The 21,806-nt window shown below is 51.2% G+C and overlaps 2 protein-coding genes across 2 annotated transcripts in view; both read right to left on the reverse strand.

Moving 5' to 3' along the window:
• The window catches only part of TTC4 (tetratricopeptide repeat domain 4), a 39,461-nt gene extending 38,062 nt beyond the window's left edge, over window positions 1-1,399 (reverse strand). The window contains exons 1-2 of the mRNA XM_082652753.1: window positions 1,257-1,399; window positions 416-533 (exon numbers count right to left, since the gene is read on the reverse strand). Of these exons, the coding sequence (XP_082508879.1) occupies window positions 416-533; window positions 1,257-1,367 (229 nt within the window). The 5' untranslated portion in view covers window positions 1,368-1,399. The remainder of the gene's footprint in view (window positions 1-415; window positions 534-1,256) is intronic.
• A 4,210-nt stretch (window positions 1,400-5,609) lies between these two features.
• Window positions 5,610-21,806, reverse strand: part of MROH7 (maestro heat like repeat family member 7) — a gene marked incomplete at both ends in the record, with an annotated part of 43,509 nt that continues 27,312 nt past the window's right edge. Inside the window, 8 exons of the mRNA XM_082667076.1 lie at window positions 5,610-5,854; window positions 6,388-6,450; window positions 8,546-8,648; window positions 12,380-12,502; window positions 12,758-12,913; window positions 13,505-13,684; window positions 14,449-14,589; window positions 19,702-19,816. Coding sequence (XP_082523202.1) covers window positions 5,610-5,854; window positions 6,388-6,450; window positions 8,546-8,648; window positions 12,380-12,502; window positions 12,758-12,913; window positions 13,505-13,684; window positions 14,449-14,589; window positions 19,702-19,816 — 1,126 coding nt within the window. The remainder of the gene's footprint in view (window positions 5,855-6,387; window positions 6,451-8,545; window positions 8,649-12,379; window positions 12,503-12,757; window positions 12,914-13,504; window positions 13,685-14,448; window positions 14,590-19,701; window positions 19,817-21,806) is intronic.

Here is a 21,806-nt window from a genome sequence, read left to right on the forward strand (position 1 = left end):
CGTGTTGTTTGAGTCCCTGGAATACAAATTACCCTCCTCAACTTAGCAAAAGCCTACAAAATTGTTATAATTCAGTTAAAATTTCCCACCCAGTGAAAGCCCACTCCTACCTCCGCCACCTTTAGTATTCCAACAGCACCTATAGTTACACGTTGGCACTTATCACACAGGTTTGTCCTGATTCTTTAGGGCAGTTTGGCTATCCACTGGAATGTAACCTTTGAGGGCAGTCTCATTCATTCCTGTATCCCCAATGCCTAGCATTTAGTAGGTATCCAAAGAAGTATATTTGGAATAAATAGTGACAAGTTAGCTCGGGCTAACTACTTCTTGTTATCCATCAGAAGCTTTCTGACTCACACTTTATCTCAATTCAATGGAGGAGCAAAACAAATGTTAGAGTCATTGAAGATACCTTCTGGAGGTCGCTCTTCATCAAAAATAATTGACTGGAGGCAAGCCAAGTCAGGATTCTCCTGGGGATCAATTTCTGATGGCGCTTTCTTCATAAATAAGGGGATCTTTTCAAATTCCTGGAGGTTGTTAAGAGAAGAATGAACTACATAAATAGGATTTTCCACTGAGTACATCCAATTCCATGTCTCTACATCAAAGTTTTCTTACTCATCATAATTTGCTAATCTTCATGATTGCCTTTCTCTCTCCCTATCCAGGCCCCAGTTTCCCATCTGTAAAACAGAGTGTAGAATAATCCCTAAAGATCTTTCAGTTCTCACATTCTTATAAGAGTGGTAGTAATCACCATCAGTTGAGCGCTCGTATGTTCCTGGCACTTTACCCACCCTCTCACTTCAGCTCTGCCACAATCCCACGAGATTGGTGTTACAGTTAGAGGAATTTTACAAATGAGGGGATGGGCTCAGATAGGTGAAATTAACTGACCCAGTATTACAGCCAGTATGTGGTGGAGTCACAGGTTTCTGACTCCAAAACCTGGACACCTAAACGTACTGGCAGCTTAAGAAGACCCTCAAAACTTTTCGGGGCCGATTTTTAACACTCAAGTAGAAACCACCTTTCCGCTGGCAGCGGCAGGGCTCGGAGGTGAGGGAGGGGCCTCGGCGCCCTGGAGGCCCCAGGAGTTCGGACGACGCACACACACACACACACACACACACACACACACACACACACACACACACACACACACACACACACACACACACACACACACACACACACACACACACACACACACACACACACACACTTGCGGAGACCCCGGGCCCGCTCACCTCCTCCCACTGGTCCTCGTGGAACCCGCCGCGGTAAGGCTGGCTCTGGAACTTTTCCAGGAACGAGTCCATAGCGTCATCAGAGGCCGCGTCCTGCTCCTGCCGCTCCATGTCAGCTCCCTGGCTCCCCTGCCATGGTCCAGACGCCGAGAATCGCTCGACAACTTCCGGCGGCGTGGGTACCCTTCCTTCAATCTTCCGGGCTGCGCCGGCCCTTGTGCCTCTGGTTCCGCCTTTTTTGGGGCGTGGCCGACCGGACTCCACCTCTCCCCGGGAAGCACCGGCCCCGCCGCGCCCTCCCGAGTACTTTTGGGGTCGTGGGTTCAGTCAACCCATAGTTCCTAAGCTCCTTCCGTGTTCCAGGCCTGTTCTAGTCGCTGGGTATACAGCGCTAGGCAAAGCAGGTAAAATCCCTGCCCTCTAGGAGTTGATTAGGTAGAGGAGAGAGACAGACAATAAACAAATAAGATGTGAGAGCTTGTCAGGTGGTAGCAAGGACTATGGAAGAAAAGTTTTAAACAGGGTGGGCAGGCATTCAAGCAAAGGAAGAGGCTGGGGGTTGTCTGCGCAAGAGCATTACCCATGGAGGGTACAGAGAGGGCCGGGCTCGGTGGTGCAGCAAGGAGTGTGAGCAGAAGGTAGGTGGGAGGGATAATGGGCTGTGAGTCTGAGCATTTGGGCTTTCCTCAGCATGCAGTGGGACCTTCTGGAGAGTTCTGAGGAAAGGAGTGATGTGCTCGCACTCTGTTTCTGAGGTGAACCATCTCTACCCTCAGTCCCCACAGCTGAGATGAGAACAAGGCCTCCAGGCCAGGTAAGCCTTCCTGCAACCCCTGGGTTACCCAGCAACTGGCTGCTGGGCCCTGAATCGGGTGCTACAGTCTTGGCAGCTCACAGCCTAGTCTAGAAGGAAAGACAGGCAGGTGGCAGACCAATCTAAACCCCAGCTGGTCACAAGCCTGTGCAGAGGAGGCGCAGAGGAGTGGGTGTTCCCTGGGGGGTTCAGGGAGGTTTCACAGAGGAGGTGACACAGACCTGGGAGCAGAGATGAGGACTATCTCTGCAGATGGATGGAGGCTGAAGGGAAGTTGGGCATTTTAGGCAGTGGGAGCCCATGTGCAGAGACACGCGGGTGGGCCACAGCCTGCATGCTGGCTACCGCAAGAGTTAAGAGGAAGGCCAGCAAGGTGGGTGGGGGCCAGAGGGCCTGACTGCCCTGTAGCCCTTTATCCTGCGGAGGACAGTGAGCCACTGACAGACCTATGGGCAAATTTGTCTTAGGAAGGCCTGGGTTGCCAGGTGAAGGATTGATGGGGGAGTCTGGATTAAGAGATTGACAAGGAGAATGCTGGTGAGAGGCCAAGGGAGAAAAGAGATCTGAAGCCCAGAAGCAGAGCTGGCAGGCTTGCTCATTATTTGACACGAGGATGAGACAGACAGCAGGGCTAAGGATGACACGTGGAGCTTTCCAGGGTCAGGACTGTGTGTCTTTTCCTTTTTACCTCACCCACACCCAGCAGAACACCTGGTCCAAATGCTCCCTTTCCTCTAAATCCAAACCTCCTTTTCCACACTTCCTCCTCTAGCCCGCTCCCTAAGGATTCCCTTTTATTCTCTTTATTTTCCCTTCCTGAATACAGAGCCTACAAAGTCTTTCTGCTTCCTTTTTTAAATGTGATTCCTATAAAATCCTGTGCGATTTTAGGTGATGGTAGGGAAGGTTCAGAGAAGGGATGTGCTCTTTGACCCTTCCAACTCGAGACTACTTGGGGGCCTTGGCCAATAATTGAGCCTATCAGACTCCTTTGTGCTTCAAGACCACCCAGACCCAGAATAGGTGGCTGTTATGTATCAAGGCCACCAAGACCAGGATGCTGGCCAATGAAAACGGCAGTGTCTCTAGGTGGAAAGGGCTCAAGCATGGGAGTTGGGAGGCCTTTGGGATCCACACTTCTATTGCTTCCTGGCATGACATTGGACAACACCCACCGTCTTTGAGCCCTGTCCTCATTTGGAGAACGTGGGCAATGAAGCCAACCTGCCTTCTCCTTAATTCCATATGGCTACTGTGAGATTCAAATGAGGCAATGCTTGTGAACATTCTTGGCAATGGACAAGGTTATGCAAAATGACCACCCCATTTCCTACTCTCTCAGGCCCAGAATCCTGATGGCCTTGGCCTACATTTATTAGAAGATGACTGTGTGGTCAACTTCGTGGGTTCCTCATCCCCAGCAAGAGCTTAAATGTAGGTGCCCCTCAGGCTTACGTCTCTTCCTGCTCTGCACACTCACCCAGGGAATCTCAGCTCACACCTGTGCACAGATGAATCCCAAATCTGTTTCCATCTCAGATCCCTCCCGCGTGCAGCCAGCACCTGGGGGCGGTCTCCACTAGCATGGCAGACAAGCCCCTCAAGTTCACCATGTCCAGACTGAACTCACCCCTCCCCCAACCTGCTCCTGGTCCTGAGGGATGCTCAGTGGGGGACGCCATTGGCCTAGTCATCCACCCAGAAACCTGGGCACCATCCTGACGTCTTGCTCTGCCTCCTGTCATCCACCAGATTCTGAAAATTCTCCCTCCTCAATCTCCCACAGGTCCAGTCACCCTCTCCATCCTGCACTGCAGCCCAGGCCCCTTCCAGGCCCCGAAAGCCTCTAGCCGGGTCTCCCTGTCTGTGCTCTTGTCCACCACCCCCCGACCCAGCACTTTCCCTCCATTCCTGCATGAGCTTTCCTCCTCTCTATTTTCTGATTTATTCCATTTAATGCTCCAGAGCCCTCCTCCTTTCCCACTCCTATCACTCTAATGTGTTTTAATGGACATTTTCAGTTTGTAAGTATCCTCGCAAGATGCAACTTCTTTTGTGCATATGTTTTAGATAGTTTTTTCCCTCAGCACTAGGTTTTAGGTCCCATCCATAGTGCTACTGCCCCTAACTGCTGCATGAGACTCCAGAGTGCCCATTCACTTCCCGAAGATGGGTCCTCAGGCTGCCTCCTCTGCCTTGCACCACAGAGAACACTAAGACTTCCTCATACGTCTCCCCTTATGGACCTATGGGAATATTTCCCTGACACGTGTGCCCACGAGTGGAATTGCTGAGTTACAGGCATGCATAAACCTATTATGACTGAAGAGTGACAGATTCCTGTCCAGAATGGCTACCATCTGCCCTCCTATCAGCAGTGCCTGTATGCACACGAGGAGGGAGCTTTCTAAAGCAGACATCTGCCCACATCTCCCCACTGCTTGCCTCTCCCCTTCCCACCATGCCTTCCCAGACTCTGAAGTCTTCCTCCTTAACACAGACTCCAAGGCCATACTGACCCAGCCCTTGTCCTCCTCTTCCTTCCCGCTCTGGGCTCCAGGGCACCTACATATCTGTAGTTGGTTCTTGGTCCCACGTGCCCTGCTCTTCTCCATACACGCCTGTCATATGGTCATCTTTCCAAACCCCCTGGAGGGGACGTCTCTTCTCTAGGAAGCCTTCCCTGACACTCCGACCCCCAGCTGGCTGATGTACCTCCTCTGGACTTCACAGCCCCTATGCTGCCGCTCAGCACAGCATTGACCTGCTGGGCTGTTCGTGTCTTTATATGTCTCTGATACTTCCATTAGGCCAGAGTTTCTCAACCTTAGCACTTCTGACAATTTGAGATGGACGAGTCTTTGCTGTAGGGCTGCCCTGTGCACTGTAGGCTGTTTCGCAGCACCCCTGGCCTCTACCCACTAATGACAATAATATTCCCACCCCAAGTTGTAACAACCAAAAATGTCTTCAGACCTGGCCAAAATCACCCCCAGTTGAGAACCACTGCATCAGACTATGAACTGCCCAGGGCCTGGGGCTGGGACTCATTCACATCTGTATCTCTGGCACCCAGAGCAGGCCTGGCCCAGATTAGGTGCTCAGTAAATATTGCCCGAATGAGTGGTGGCCAATTGCTGGGCAAAGACTGGAGGGTGAGACTCAGAGATCAGGATTCTGGGATATGCATGATATCATGGGGTGGAAGGGGTTCTCTTTTCCTCCACCAAAGGCTAAACAAATCATCATCTCCTTTTGTTCTTATTCTCTCCCTGTGAGGGAGGGGAACCTGAGACATCTAGCAGACTTACTGTGTGGCCTTGAGCAAGCCATACCACCTCTCTGAGCCTCAGCCTCCCCACTTATAAGATGTGGACAGGACAGACTATGTCCATCTGTAAATGTTGACTGACTCAATGATTAAGGCCATGCTCATCTCATAGGAAACATTCCGTGAGGAGAGGCAAAACACGTGGCATTTATAGTGAGCATGGCTGGGGCCATGGCCACCTCCGAGGAGGGCTGGGGGCTCAGGGACATCACTGCTTCAAGGACATCTTCAAGGAACCCAGCGCCTGCATGATCCAGGAGCGCCGCTGGTGGGAAGTGGGCAGGTTCTCACAGCTAGGGCTCCAGCGGTGTATGGTAGCCGGGTCACACGCCCAAGAGTCCCCATGTGGCAGTGGCCAAGAGTCCCGCCAGCAGCTGGCCAGGATGCTGTCCCGGGCCTGAGCCGCGTAGATGCACACTGATGCTTCTGGGTCGTGTCTCAAGGTTTCCAGAGCTGAGTTATGGGGAGGAGAGAAGTCGCTTGTGAAGACCAGGTCCACCCATGAGTCTCACACCCCATCCTTCTCCCTTCATGCCTTGGCTTTAGCATTCTGCTCAGCGTCCCCTCATCTCCCAGCTCTTCAAATTGTTCATGCCTTTTGAAGCCTGAATCAAAACCTGCGTTCTCCGGGAAGCCTTCTTGGACTACCCCAGCCTACCTTCATGCTCCCATCAGCTTCCCCAGTTACAAAATTTACGTGCTCCCTTAAGAGCCTAAACTACTTGCTCTACTCTAAATGGTTTCTGGTCTTATTTTCTGAGCCTCGTTTCCTGGATCATAGGCTCCCCTAGGGTGGGGTTGTGTGTCTGTGTCCTGGTGACTCCACAGTACTTAACATGTACTTGCCTGGATCAATACCAGCACAGTTGGACTGAGCTAAAACCCCTGGCCTTGGGACATAACCCCTCCCTTTCCCATTACCCACTGTGAGCCTACTCGTTCCCTCACTGGCCCCTGAAATCTCACCAACGCAGGGCAGGACTTACCGGCTTTAACTTCATTCAGATGATCTTCCGTCATGATGCTCTCCATGCAGGGGACCAGGGACCCTTGAGCATAATCTGAGAGGTGAGTGCCTCCACCTCCTGACTCCGACCCCCACCTTTGGACCAGACCCTCTCAGAAAAGCTCTCCCTACCCTCTTCCAGCCCCACAAGTAAGGACACAAAAAGAGAACTTCGTCTTGACCTGGGACAGATTCCCTACGACACAGATTCCTAGGAGAGGTGGCAGGTCCAGCAGGCAGGGGTGGCACCAGGACAGGGGCAGGAGCTGGGCGGCAGCTGACTCTGAGAGGTGGCCCTAGGTGGTCTCTTCCCCAGGCTGGTCCTTACTGTCCTTAGACTCAGGGAGGTGCTGCCTCGGCACCCCCTCCTCCAGGGAGTTTGAGCCACAGTAACAGGAAGAGTACCAAGTGCCTCGCATACCTTCCGGGCAAGTGGTTGGTGGGGCCCCGGGAGGGGCTGAGACTCAGCTCCTCGGCCACACTGCTCAGCCCTACCCCGCTCCCAGCCTGCATGCCCAGCTCCTAACGTACCTGTGGATCCGTGAATGAGCCGGACCTCTCAAAAGGCCCTTCCCACACTTCTGTGCCTGGTTAATTCCTATTTGTCCTTGAATATGCAGTTTAACACAGTCGCTCGTCCAGGAAATTTTTCCTGACCCTGCCCCCAAGCTAGTTAAACGCCTCTCTGGGTTCCCAGGCTCTCTGAGTTTCTCTCTCCTTGTATACACTGTGCTGTATTTTACTTGTGATCCGTGAACATCTCCCACCAGACCAGGGGTTTCTTCAGCTTAGATCCACTGGGGATGGGGGAGTAGGAAGGATAGTCTCTGAGTGTATGCTTATATGCATTTTTCTAGGGAAAGTGCTCATAACTTTCTTCAGGGTCTCACAAAAAATCCATAACCCGCAGGAGGTCAGGAATCAAAACACCACGCTAGGAGCTGTCTGCGGGCAGATGCAGGTGCTACCCAGCTTTCTTTTCCCAGCACAGGCCCTGACACGGAGAAGCCTCCCAGGGTGTTAAACACCAACATTTTTAGAAGTGATTAATTTGGAGCAAGATTTAGAGAAGTCAAAATTTAAGAAATAATGTCACTCTGTGTGAGAAGGTGTCCCTGAGCCGGTCCCCACAGCCTGAGGGATTGCCCGTCCACCCCTCTGCCCCGCCCCCTGTCCTGGGCATCACTCATATGTCTCGGAACTGATCACGTTAAGAGCCACCCCTACACCTCCCCACCCCCAAACATCAGCATCACCTCCTGAAAAGTTCTGTGTTTCTCTAGGCTAAGCGCAGTGCCTGACACAGAGAAGAGGATCAATCAACGTTTGCGGCATAAGCCAATGAATGCATGCACGGACGACAGGATGGATGAAAAACTGCAAGTGAATTGGGCGAAGGTACTAAAAGAAACATCGCTTTACAAGGTGGAGGGCTGGGAACGTCATCCTCTCCAAGCCTCTCTGCAGTAGGGTCTCCTGATCCTTGAAGGGTGTGTGGATATTTCAGGGAGCGGAGGGGAGGGGGGTAGCTGAGAGGAGAAAGCATGCCATGAGAAGGGTCCTATGGGGGGACCCTGAGCGAGGGGAATCTATGGTTTTTCCCCCAGAAAGGCAGAGGTCGGGACTGTGGAAAGAAGGATGAAGGTGACTAACACTGAAGGAGTACCTTTATCTGCCAGTGTTCACACACGCAAAAAAAATTCTCATCCGGTCCATGAAGTAGGAGTTGATCCCCATCTTACTGATGATCTTACAGATCTTACAGAGGAGCCTCAGTGGGAGTAAATGACTCAGTTGGGGTCACACAGAAAGGGGATCATGGAGCTGAGATCCTAGCTCACTTTTCCACTGTGCAGCTTGGCGCCTCCTGCCGAGGTTGACAGCAAGCTCCTGCTGGGCCTGGACCCCACCGTACTCAGCGGGGACGCAGCACTTCTGCGTACAGATGCCAAGGTTGTGACCTTGGCTCACTTCCCAAGCAGTGATCTCAGAGGAGGGGACACCTTTCTAATTTATACCAAGGCCGTCTGCTGGCCAAGGCTTGCACCCAAGGGGAGGCATCCACCCAGTGCCAGAAGGGCCGCAGCTTCCTTCCAAGGGGAGGAAGCAGTAGGACTAGTTCTGCTAGGGCAGGTTACCTATGAACATGACCGAGGACTTCCGGAGGGAGGCCCTGGAACTCTTGGTGTACTCCAGGCTCTGGCTGAGGAACGTGAAGGCACTGTCTCGATGGGTGTCCACCTGGGACAAAGAGAAACCTGAGAGTGCTGGGCCCTCAGAGGGACTACCCATCCACCCCTCCCAAAGCTAGGAATGGGGACCATGTCAGGCAGTCGGGTCCTGGCTCCTTGCCTCCTAAACATCTCTGCTACCCATTCTGGACTCTCCCAGAGGCTAGGCCTCATGTTCTCTTAGCTGATTGCAACAGTCATTTCAATGGTCCTTCTGTCTTGGTTGTCTCTTCTTCCAATCCACCCACCTGCTACAGCCGGAAGGTAAGTTCTAAAATGCAAGTCCAGGGACTTCCCTGGTGGCACAGTGGTTAAGAATCCACCTGCCAATGCAGGGGACATGGGTTCAAGCCCTGGTCTGGGAAGATCCCACATGCCGCAGAGCAACTAAGCCCATGCACCACCACTACTGAGCCTGTGCTCTAGAGCCCTCGAGCCACAACTGCTGAGCCCACGTGCCACAACTACTAAAGCCCGTGCGCCTAGAGCCCATGCTCCGCAGCAAGAGAAGCCACCACAAAGAGAAGCCCACGCACCGCAATGAAGAGTAGCCCCCACTCGCCACAACTAGAGAAAGCCCACACGCAGCAATGAAGACCCAACACAGCCAAATATAAATTAAAAATAAACATATTTTAAAAAATAAAATAAATGCAAGTCCAGCCAGAGCTGAGAATGGACATGGCATGCGAGGGACATGACTAAGGAGACAGGTTTGACCAAGGTAAAGGATTCAAGTTACAGAGCAGTGGGGAATAAACTAGAGACTTAGGAGGGTCTTAAAAGTCCTTAAAATACAGATAGGAATAGGGCTTCGTTATGCATTAGAAAATACAAAGCCAGCACTTATTCTTAAAAGGGCAATGACAAAGCAATGTTCTGGGCAAAATAGTCTGACAGTGATGTTCAGGTTGGGTGTGATCAAGTAGAAACTAGGGGGCAGGCAATCTGCTAAGAGACTGTTGAGGGAGATGAAGAGAAGTCTTATCTGATCACTCTCCTGTTGACAATCTGCATGTCAGGGAGTAAACTCCTGGGCCTGGTGGGCAAATCAGTGTCAACTTCCATCCCCACCTCCATGCACACCATGCTCCGGTCCCAGTCGTGGCTCAGGTCTCCCCAGATCTGTACCTGGTACAAGCCATTGCTCCTGACTGGAGTGCCTTTCCCTCTTTCCTTCCTGATGAGTTCCCTCTCATTCTTTGGTGCTCAGCTCAGAAACCAGCTCCTCCCCAAAGCTTTCCACAAGCCTCAGGCAAAGCTGATCCCGCCACTCTTGACGTTTCCGTAGCATGTTGCACAGCCTTTGTCATGGCACCTATGACATTGGCCTATAATTATTTATACCTGTCTCCCCCACTGAATCTGGTGTTCCCCCAAAAGAAGGGGCCAGCTCACTCAGCTCAGAGTCCTCAGTACCCTGGACAGAGCTTGGCGTTGGATGAATGAATGACTAGGTTACGGACCCCTTCTTAAAGCTAAGGCTAGAGGTTGACCTTCCTATGAGCAGAGGTGCTGATGCCTGGAGAGCAAAGAAGAGACTGAGAATCCGGAAGGGTTTAATGCAGAGGTCACAAGCTGGCAGCCCACAGGCCACAAGTGGCTGGCAGGGCAGCAGCCAGCACAGTGTTTTAAATAAGCTAAATTGATTGTTAATTAATGTCTTATAAAAATCTAGATTTTCTTGTGAAACTGGAGACCCTGGTGAGAGTGGGCTGCATGGTGAGCTGGAGCTCTCCACTGTGCTTTCAACAGAGCCTGGGGGGACTTCCCTGGTGGTCCAGTGGGTAAGACTCTGCACTCCCAATGCAGGGGGCCCGGGTTCGATCCCTGGTTGGGGAACTAGATTCCGCATGCATGCTGCAACTAAGAGTTTGCATGCCGCAACTAAGAAGCCCGCATACCGCAACTACGAGTCCGCATGCCACAACTAAAAGATCCTGCATACCACAACGAAGATTGCGCGTGCTGCAACTAACACTTTGTGTGCCGCAACTAAGACCTGGCACAGTCTAATTAAATAAATATTTTTTTAAAAAAGGAAAAAAAAAAATAAAACCAATGCTTAAAAAAAAAACAACAGAAAAAAAACAGAGCCTGGGTGCTCCAGGTTGTCACAGCCCTACCACCTCCACGTCACTTATAATCATAACTGCGCAGTCACAGATCATGGTAAGTATTTGAATTAGCGACCCTGGTCAAACACTTCCTCCAGGCCTTTTTCCCTCTGTAAACTGAGGTAAAATATTAGGCACTGTGTTGCAGAGGTTTTGAGCATTGTTGTTAATGGTTACTGTTGCAAAGTAACAATCTGTTACTTTGTATATTTTTCTTAGGTTGGTGGGAGAATGGGGATGCTGTAGGCCCCAGCCAGATCTCCCTTAGGGTGTAAAGGATTTATTCTCCCAGGTACAGATTGCTTTGGTGGAAGAGAACTGCTGGCCCAAAGTCATGTCCCTTCCCAGGCTGGCTGGCATCCAATGACAAGGCAATCCACAACCTCAAGACCTTCTTCAAGGGACAGAACCAGAAACTGACAGACGGCTCGGTCTATGTGGAAACCTGACCCCTAGTTCCAATGTGAGGAATCTCAGCATAGTGTTGGCTGAGACTTCCCCTGAAACTACACTGCAGCTTGACTCCTCCCACTGCCACTCCTGCTCTCTGCCCTTCCTTCCACAGGAACTGATCCCAAGGGTGCTCCCTAATAAACCTCCTGCATGCCAATCTCTGCCTCAGAGTCTGCATCCTGGGGGACGCAGCCCATAACAACAGGGAAGGTAGGTGGGACTAGATGGCAAAGCTTCCCAAATTGTATGTGGAGGAACCAGGCTGCATCCTGCAGTGCAGCATTTCACTGTATATATGGCTCTCTTCTACTGCAGGATGTTCTCAGGTGTTATCTCGAAAGGGAGTTCTGTGGTTAAATAACTTTGGGAAACCATGAATTAACCATGAAACATTTCCTCAGCACAGAACATCTCAGAGCTTTAATGTACCGATGGCACTGCAAATCCCCAAGAGGAAGATGACGATGCAGTATTTCCCAAACTTATTTGTCTTGGAACTTCTTTTCTCCCCTGTGGGGCATATCTTGTAGGACTGGTGTTGCAAAGAATACACACTGGGAATTACTGTTGTAGAAAAGGGAGCCGATGGAGCCCTTCAAGCAGGGATATAATATAGACAGACTGTGTTTTAACCAGACCATTTTGGTGGCCTGAATGGGGAGTGGACTGGAGGGAATGAGATTCAAGGCTTGGGGACCCAATGGATGGCTGGACCAATGGCCCTGCTGAGAGACATCCATGACCTGAACTAAGGGTAATGATAGTGGGGAGGGGGAGGGAAAGACAGACTCAGAGGTATTAAGGATATTTAAGATTGATCAAAGGTGAAGGTGAGGGAGAGGAATAAGCCTCGGTTAGTTTTAGGTTTCAGCTTTTGGGGATCTAGAGGGACAGAGCAGAACTGACATGGGATAGGCATAAGTTCAGAAGAGATGCTGAGCTTAAGGTGTGTGTGGTTCATTGGGGGAGATGTCAGTAAGCCATGGAGAGGGAACACCAGAAGTGGAGAGAGGAGTGAGAGACGAAGATGAACTTCCAGGAGCCAACGACTCATAGGTGGTCATGGAATTGTCAGTAAGGATGCTCAGGTAAAAAGAAAAAAGAGGCAAGGAAAGAACCTGCCACCTCCAACACACTCAGAAGGACCCACTGTAGTCTTGGAAGCACTCACAAGGTACTTGCAAATTTTGGCCACCATCTGCTGCTGGTTGTCCCAGGGCTTCCGACTGTAAGCTCTTTTTGGCAATTCCCAAGCCATGAAGCAAGAACAGTGGAACAGGGTCTTCACACATTTCTGGGGGCCAACAGGAAGAGAACACCAGAGCTGTGGAATTCCAGGACAGCCGGAACGTGTTCCCCCCAAACAACTGTATGAAACTGGATTTTGGAAAAGCAATTCCTATTTGAAACATGCAAGTGAAGTTGGCTGTTTTGAAGAGAAATACTGACATGGGTACCTTTGGTAAACAGACTTGGCCAGACATAAATAAACTGTCCGGTGGTGGATCAGCTGTGATTCTAGGTTGGGTTCAGGGCCGTGCACACTCACCTGGCTCACCTTGGCATTGCTCTCTTGCATGGTCAGCAGCAGGGGCACCAAGGTGCTGATCATCTGCTCCTCCATGGCCGGGGTGCGGGGCGACCGCAGCTTCTGGACCACCTTGCCGTACAGGTTGATGCAGGAGGAACGCACGTCCTCTCGTGACTGGGGCAGATCCAGAGGCTCAGGCATGCTCCGTCTTCCAGGAGGCTGCCTGGGCCTCTGTGCCCCACATGGAGGCACATGGCCTTCCTTCCACTCATTCTGAGGGCCCCTCCAGGCGCAAGTCACACAGAGACGGAAAACAGTGAAGGCCACCTGGTGGGCCGATCTGGGGCTGGCGTCTCCCTCAACAAAGCCTAGGTCTGGAGCTCTGCCCACTCTTCCCAGCCAGGGCCCCCACTAGCCTAAAATGTGCCTTCATGCCAAGTGGGAAAATGCCCCCCTCTGCTGCGACCAATCATAAAACAGTGACCCCTCTAGGTGGACCATTCACAGTGAGGCAAGTCTCTGGGGAAACTTGATGACGCAAAAAGACCTCCCTCTGTGAGAACTAATTAGAAAAGGAACGTTCTCTGTGCAAACCAGTTACAAAGAGACCAGGACCAGTCGGGACTAGTGCCGCTTCCCCTGGGCTGACTCAGCCTCGCACAGGTCCCAACAGGCTGTGGGAGCTACTGCAACTCCCAGAGCAGTAGAGAACTGCCCTCCGGGTGCCACCCCACCCCATCCTCCCACCCCCATGGGATTCCTTACATCACTGAAGTGTGGCAGCAGGATCTGCAGCATCTCCACATAGACCGAGCTGTCCATCAGCTTCCGGTCCTGCCCCTTGAATATGACCTTGATGTTGTGGACCGCCTCCACCACCAGCAGCCCATCCACACTCTTCAGACCCTTCACCATGGAGGGCAGGAGGGCCTGCACCTTGGTGGTCTGTGGAGAAGGAGCATTTGGGATGGGGGCTCCTATCTGTGCTAACAGGTGGGAGACCCAGCCTCTGATTCACTGAGATGAACTTGGTCAAGCAAGTCCCACCTCCAGGCCTTTGCTTACGTTGTCCCACCTGCCTGGCATGCCCTCACTCAAGCTCCTGCTGTCCCCAAAGCCTTCTTTGGACTCACTGACTCCTTCCTAGCCTGGATACCTGAGGCCCTTTGTTGTCTCCCCGCTTCTTGGCACTATATAGATGATACCATGCATTGTTAGCTGGCTTTCTGAGTCTATATCCTGTCCCTTTGTCCCTCTAAATCCTAAGATGCAACAACAGTGCCTGGTAGAGAAAAACACAGCACTTTTAATAACGCTAATGGGGCTTCCCTGGTGGCGCAGTGGTTGACAGTCCGCCTGCCGATGCAGGGGACACGGGTTCGTGCCCCGGTCCGGGAGGGTCCCACATGCCACGGAGCGGCTGGGCCTGTGAGCCATGGCCACTGAGCCTGCGCGTCCGGAGCCTGTGCTCCGCAACGGGAGAGGTCACAACGGTGAGAGGCCCGCGTACCACAAAAAAAAAAAAAAAAAGAATAAAGTATATAGGGAATTATTAAGTGATACCCATTTTACAGATGGGATAACTGAGGCAGAGACAGAAATGAGCTCTGATTCCAGCCACCAGTATTGGAGAGTCAAGGATGGCCAAGCTCCATCCTTCCTCCTGTCAGGGGTCTAGCTGGGTGGGCTCTCCCCTACCCTCCACTTACCTTTTCAGTCCTTTGGGCCAGGATGACCAGGCCTCGGATGGACAGCACCTTCATGATGGGGTCCTGGTGACTCAGGCCTTCTGCCATCCGCCCCAGAGAGTATTCCTCAGGGATCCGTCGCACCTCCTCCATCTGGAGGAGCTGAGGAAGTAAGGGTAATTATTCCCTGGCCCAAGGGGTACCTCAGGCCCTGTTTGCCTCTGGGGCCTCATTCACACCTGCCTACCCTCTAGCCCACATTCTTACCACCAGCCAGCTTCTAACCAAGCTTCCCGTCATTCACGGAATGACTCAGGCTGTTTTGTCCCCTCTGTGCGGGCAGGATTCCCTTCTGCCGGGGCTCTCACCTCCACTCTAGCCCCAGCTCACCATGCACAGCTCCATCCAAACCTCAGCCCCCCTGAAGGCATGTTTGACAGTGTCCCCAGGTCTCGTCTAGGCTGACTGCCCCCTTCTCTGGGGCCCTGGGAGTCCTGAACATGGAAACCTTAGTGCCCCCATGTGCTTATGCATCTGCCTCCCGTATCCTATCCCACTGGCGGCTTCCTTGAGGACACAAACTGAGCCTTTCTCCTTGGGCACCTGTTACCTGATACAAGCTCTGGGGTGAAGTGTGTGCTCAGGGAACACTTGTTGCCTGAGTTCACATCCAACAAGAAATGGTTCCTTTCCTCCTTAGAATTGCCCTCCAGGACTTCCCTGGTGGTCCAGTGGTAAAGAATCCGCCTTACAATGCAGGGGACGTGGGTTCGATCCCTGGTCAGGGAACTAAGATCCCACATGCCGCGGGGCAACTAAGCCCGTGCACCACAACTACTGAGCTTGCACACCTCAACTAGAGAGCCCGTGTGCCACAAACTACAGAGCCCACGCGCCCTGGAGCCTGCGCACCACAAAAGAACTGCCCTCCTCCAGTGCCCCCAATTGCGGGATTAGCACCACCAGCCCCCCATTGTCCCAGCCCCAAACCAGGCATCACTCTCATCTCCTTCCTCTCCCTTGCCCCCCACCTCCAGCACCCAACCGGTCTTCAGTTCCTGCCTAGTCATCCTCATAAGCACTTCTCCCATCTGTTCCCTTGTCCTCCATCCACTGTGACTATTGAGACCCTGTGTCTTTGATGAGAAGAGAGAGCTGGAGAGAGCGGGCAGGACAGTTGATGGGGTGGGGAGTGGGGGAGGCAGGAAAAGTGGGGCTCCACCTACCACCCGCCCTCCACTCATCATACAGCACTGCTGCTCTGCATCAGTGTGCTGGCACTGTTCTAAGTGCTTTATGTGAACTCACCTAATCCTCATCAAAACCCTATGAGAGGTCAGAATGGCCATCATCAGAAAATCTGCAAACAATAAATGCTGGAGAGGGTGTGGAGAAAAGGGAGCCCTCTTGCACTGTTGGTGGGAATGTAAATTGATACAGCCACTATGGAGAAGCTGGGACGAAGTGAGAGTGGCATGGACATATATACACTACCAAATGTAAAGTAGATAGCTAGTGGGAAGCAGCCGCATGGCACAGGGAGATCAGCTCAGTGTTTTGTGACCACCTAGAGGGGTGGGATAGGGAGGGTGGGAGGCAGGCGCAAAAGGGAGGGGATATGGGGATATACATGTATGTATAGCTGATTCACTTGGTTATGCAGCAGAAACTAACACAACACTGCAAAGCAATTATACTCCAATAAAGATGTTAAAAATAAATAAATAAAGGGTTTCCCTGGTGGCGCAGTGGTTGAGAGTCTGCCTGCCGATGCAGGGGACACGGGTTCGTGCCCCGGTCCGGGAAGATCCCACATGCCGCGGAGTGGCTGGGCCTGTGGGCCATGGCCGCTAGGCCTGTGCGCCCGGAGCCTGTGCTCCACAACGGGAGGGGCCGTGGCGGTGAGAGGCCCGCGTAGCGCAAAAAAAAAAAGAAAAAAAGGATAGTATTGGATTATAACCCAAAGAATCAAGTAAATATCCACGAGTCTGTATTGCTATAAAAAAATGACCAAATGAATACGTGAAAGTAGAAGGAACAACTCGTACAGAAGAATTCCAACTAATAATTGTAGGCTGAATGAAGGAAGTAGAAAAATCACCATTAGAAAACCACAGGAATAATGGCTCAAGGCAGGATCCATTGATGAATGCTAAAATTAGGGGGTAAAAGTTTAAGTTGCCTAGTTTCAAATATATTTCACATATATTTCTTACTTACAAAAGGATAGTGTTACCCTCACAGTCCCAACCGCCTTCACCAACTGATGAAAGTTAACATCATCAATAATAAGAAGTTAAAATAGAGGTCATGGGGCCCCTGACATGATGCCCTGAGAGGTCACATCACCTATACAGGTTCTTCTCCTAAATGCATAACCTCAGTCTAATCATGGGCACACACGAGACAAAGCCAAATGGAAGGACGTTCTACAAAATACCTAGAGTTAGTCTTTCAATGTGCCAAGGCCATGACAGACAAGATTAGAGGAGATGAAGGAGGTCCCATTAAGTCAACTAATGTGCAAGGTGGGATCCGGAATGGATCCTGGAACAGAGAAAGGACATCAGTGGAAAACTGTGAAATCTGAGCAGTCTGTAGTTCATAGTATTGTACCCATGTCTTAGTTTTGATTATTGTACTATTTTTATGTAAGTTGTTATCGTCGGGGGTGGCTGGCTGTGGGATATATAGGAACTTTCTCATTATTTTTACAGCTCCTCTGTTACATCTAAAATTATTTCAAAATAAGAGTGAAACAATAAAAGATTTAAAATTTTTGCTTAAAAAAAAAAAAAAACCCATGAGATGGGCAATTTTTATCCCTGTATTATAAGAAAGCAAGGCACAGACAGGTTCAGCATCTTGCCGAAGGTCACAGCTCCCTTGAAGACTTCACCCGCCATTGGAAGAAGCAAGCACACACACAGTCACAGCATGGGGGGCTGGGGGAGCCGGGGAGGGACATCTGAGCGACATCAAAGCACCACTGTGAACATGGTGGGCCTGGCTCTGGCCAGGAGTGGGCCACCTCTTCTGGGGACCGGGAGAAGGACTGAAGCTGGGTGAGGACCCCTGCCACAGGGAGGGAGGGCCACTGCTCAGGGCTCCAGGGGAATGCTGGGAAAGGTTAAGCCTACTGTCCCTGACCTTGTGGACACGGGAGGTCCAACCTCCACCCCCCTCCCCAAGAGCCCCTGTGGCAGCCACTAACAGACAGAGAGAGGACCGCCTCTGCCACGAGGCTGACCAGGATAGAGGAGCCAGGTGGGCAGACCTGGTCTGAATCTCTCTGGACAACTTGAGCTGTGCAACCTTGAAAACTGCCTCTTGCCTCGCCGACACATGAGCTTCATAATTCCTGGTTTTCAGGGCTGCTGTGCTGATGGGTGGGGTAGCAGATAAAAGAGGTCAGCGTGGTGCTTGGCATGTGGCAGCCCCTCAAGAAATGGCACTTTCCCTTTCCTCACCAGGGTCATGGGGGAAATTAGAAGTAGACCCAGCAGAGCTGAGGCTGTAACCCCGCCTCCTGGCTCCCAGACACACGCTTGTCCTCTTGGAGGTGACATATTCTGCTGGTGCCTGCAGAGCCAGGCAAAGTGTTCACTTGGGTGCTCACTCATCCATCCTATCCCCACTTCTTGGGGGCCCTCTTGGGGCTGGGTTTAGGGATGCAACATAAACACAATGTAGTCCCTACTCCCTAAACTCACAGTCCACTGGAGAGGCAGAAAGGTGCAAGAAGTGCCGGGATTGCCACGCTGCCTTGTGTCCACCTGGCAATCTTTACTCAAGGCCCAGCTCAAATGACACCTCTTCCAGGAAGCCTTCCTTAACCTTCCGCTGTCTGAGCAGACAGTGAGCCTCTGAGCCCCACTGTACAGACCCTGGTGATAGCCCAGACCCACTGTGTGGCAGCCAGCAGGTCACAAGAGGAAGATGGGATGGCGGTTAAGAGAGTGGGTTTTCCAAATGTCCATCGACCAATGAATGCAGAAACAACATGTGGTATGTACATACGACGGAATATTATTCAGACTTAAAAAAGAATGAAATTCTGACCTGCGCTACAACATGGATGAGCCTTGAAGACATTATATTAAGTGAAATAAGCAAGACATGAAAGGACAAACATTGATGAATCCACTTATATGAAACCTAGAATAGGCAAATTCATAGAGACAGAAAGTAGAATGGTGGTGACGGGCTGAGGAAACGAGGGCGGGAGAGTTAGTGCTTAACGGGTACAGAGTTGCAGTTTGGGAAGGAAAACGAAAATCTTCTGAAGATGGATGGTGGTGATGGTTGCACAAAAGTGTGAATGCACTTAATGCCTCTGAGCTGTACACTTAAAAATGGTTAAAATGGTAACTTTCATGAAATATATATTTTTTACCACATACACAACCACAAGCACACACACAAAACGAAAGAGAGAGTGTACTTTAGAGCCCAGGTGTCTGGCTTTGAATCTTGGATAAGCCACTTAACGAGCTGTGTGGCCTTGGGAAAGTTACTTAAATCTGTGCCTTGGTTTCCTCCTCTAAACTAGGGGATGGAATAGTATATGCATCATAGGATTATTGTGAGGATTAAATGGATCGGTATGTGTAAAGCTTTTGGAATATGCCTAGAAGGTAGTAAGTGCTCAATAAACGTTGGCTATTGTTATTGGCAAGTCTTCCCTTCTGGGGTCAACCCTACCAACCTCCTCCTGACTCATCTCTCCCCAGTACCCACTCCAGTACCCCCATACACTCACTCAGTTTAGCTGTCACTTCCTCCAGGAAGGCCTCCCTGATGTTCCCCCACCCAACACATCCAAGACTTTTGTTCTCCCACCACAGCCTGAATTGCCCCCATCATAGCACAAGTCACTCTATAGTACCCTGTGTCATAATTGGGGTGTACTCTGTCTCCACTCCCATACCAAGAACTCCTTGAGAGCAAGGCAGAGTCAAATTCATATTTGTGTCCCCAATCTGGCACCTGGCACACAGAGGTGCCCAGCAAATGTTGGTGGTTGCCTGGGGCAAGGGGGAGTCTGGGAAGAGTGGAATGGGGTGGAGGGGGTAGAAAGAAGAGGAGAGATGGGAGGGAGGAGGGAGAGAGAACTACAAAGCCTTCCTACTCAAAAGAAATCATGTTCAGGAAAGACTCTAAAGTGTTAAGTACTTATTGCACAGGAGGAATGACCAGCAGTGGGAACTGAGGCCTATGCTTAGGGGAAGGCCCAGGGGGACCCCTGCCCCACGCCCAGTGCCCAGTCTCTACCTCCACAAAGAAGGCAGTGGCGGTGATCTTGTGCTTCTTGTCGCCTCGCTCCAGGAGCGGGATGAGCAGATAGAGGATGCGGCACAGCTCCTGGCAGGAGTACTGCACCATGGCCCTGGGGTGGGGGAACAGTGCCCTTAGGCTCTCCAGCCCCAGGGGCATGTGCTGGGTGGGGGCCTAGCCCCAACACTCAAAACTCTGGGAAAGCCCAAGTCACCTGTGTTCCTGCATCCGCAGGGTTTCCCACCTGGACAGGATCTCAGAGACCATTTGATCTAACTGCTTCATTTTACAGATGGGAAAACTGAGGCCCAGAGTGGGAAAGTGACTTGCCTGAGAGCACAGAGCAAATCAGTAAGAAAGATAGGCTTAAGACCCCTGCGTGCACAGGACCACTCCAGCAGGAAGAGACAGGAAGGAAAGGGTGTGAGGACCCACTCGCTAGGCACCAGGCAGCAGCCAGACACTTTCAAGTAGTTATTGCATTTGATCCTCACCATTACCCTTTGAGGTAGGTTACTGTTGTTAACCTGTTTCATAGATGAGGAAACAGAGGCTTTGAGTGTGAAATGCCCAAGGTCATAGAGCTGGAAAATGGCAGAGCTGGAGCCCCAACCCAGGGCTCCCCACTCCAGCTGCCTCGTTCATTCTACTAAGCCAGTGGTTTTCAAAGTGCAGCCCCTGGGCTTCCCTGGTGGCGCAGTGGTTGAGAGTCCGCCTGCTGATGCAGGGGACATGGGTTCGTGCCCCGGTCTGGGAGGATCCCACATGCCGCGGAGCGGCTGGGCCCTTGAGCCATGGCCACTGAGACTGTGCATCCGGAGCCTGTGCTCCACAACGGGAGAGGCCACAACAGTGAGAGACCCGCGTACCGCAAAAAGAAAGAAAAAAAAAAAATACTGCAAAGTGCGGCCCCTGGACTAGCAGTATCAGCATCACCTGGGAACTTGTTAGAAATGCACATCCTCAGGCTCCCATCCCAGGCTAACTGAATCAGAAGCTTTAGAGGTGGGGCCCAGCAATCAGTGTTTTAACGAGTCCCATAGGTGATTCTGATGCAACCTCAAGTCTGCACTATGCTTCATTAATCAATGAGTCCAGGAAAGTGTGTCGGCCAAGAGTAGAGTCTGGAGTAAGACAGCCTGGGTTCAAATTCTGGCCCTACCACTAGCTGTGTGACTTTGGGCAAGTCACTTAACTTCTCTGGGTCTCAGGTTCCTCATGGGTAACACTGGGAAAATAATAGTGCTATTTCATCGGTCATGGTGAGGGTTAAATGGAAGTCCATGAATGTATGGCTGTTTGCATGGTGCCTAGAGCACAGTAAGTGCTCAATAAATGCGGTTGTATCCTGAGACCCCTGGGGAGAGCACCATCCTGGACACTCAGCGTGCAGGGCTAAGAAGCAGACTCTTCCTGCAGGAGCCACATTAGTGAAATCAAGGTGCCGCCCCACCCTTCTCCTGACCCCATGGGAGGCTGTGTGTGGTTGGGGGGAAAAGCCCTGATCTGGGTCAGCAGGTCAATTCCAAGCCTTGCCACTTCCTGGTTGTGTGACCTTTGGTATATAACTGTCCCTCTCTGAAACTTGGCACCCTCCCCTGCAAAATGTGCATTAATAATCCCTGCCACCCCCCCCCAAAAAAAATCCCTGCCCCACCAGTCAGCATGACGATAATAAAAGCTAACCTGTGTTAGCTTTTATATATGTACTATATGTTAGCTTTTATATATGTTAGCTTTTATATATGTACTATATGTTAGCTTTTATATATGTTAGCTTTTATATACTCTTACTATATGTCAGGGGCTGTTCAAAGTACTTTAATCCTCCCCCAGATCTTGGAGGTGGGCCCTGTTATTATTTCCACACTACTGATGGGAAAACTGAGACACAGAGAAGGAAACGAACTTGCCCTGGGTCACACAGCTGGGTAGTGGTAAGCTGGGATTCAGACGCAGGTAGACCTGCTCCAAGGCCACACTATAAACTGCTCGGCTAGACCATAATTTCTGTATTAGCGTGGGAACTAAATTCATAATGTGCTGAGAAATGTGCTTTATAAATAACCTAAGTGCTCTGCAATGCCAGGTACTGCTGTAAC

This window comes from Grampus griseus (genome assembly GCF_964374135.1).
Source record: "Grampus griseus genome assembly, chromosome: 1".
Taxonomy (NCBI): Eukaryota; Metazoa; Chordata; class Mammalia; order Artiodactyla; family Delphinidae; genus Grampus; species Grampus griseus.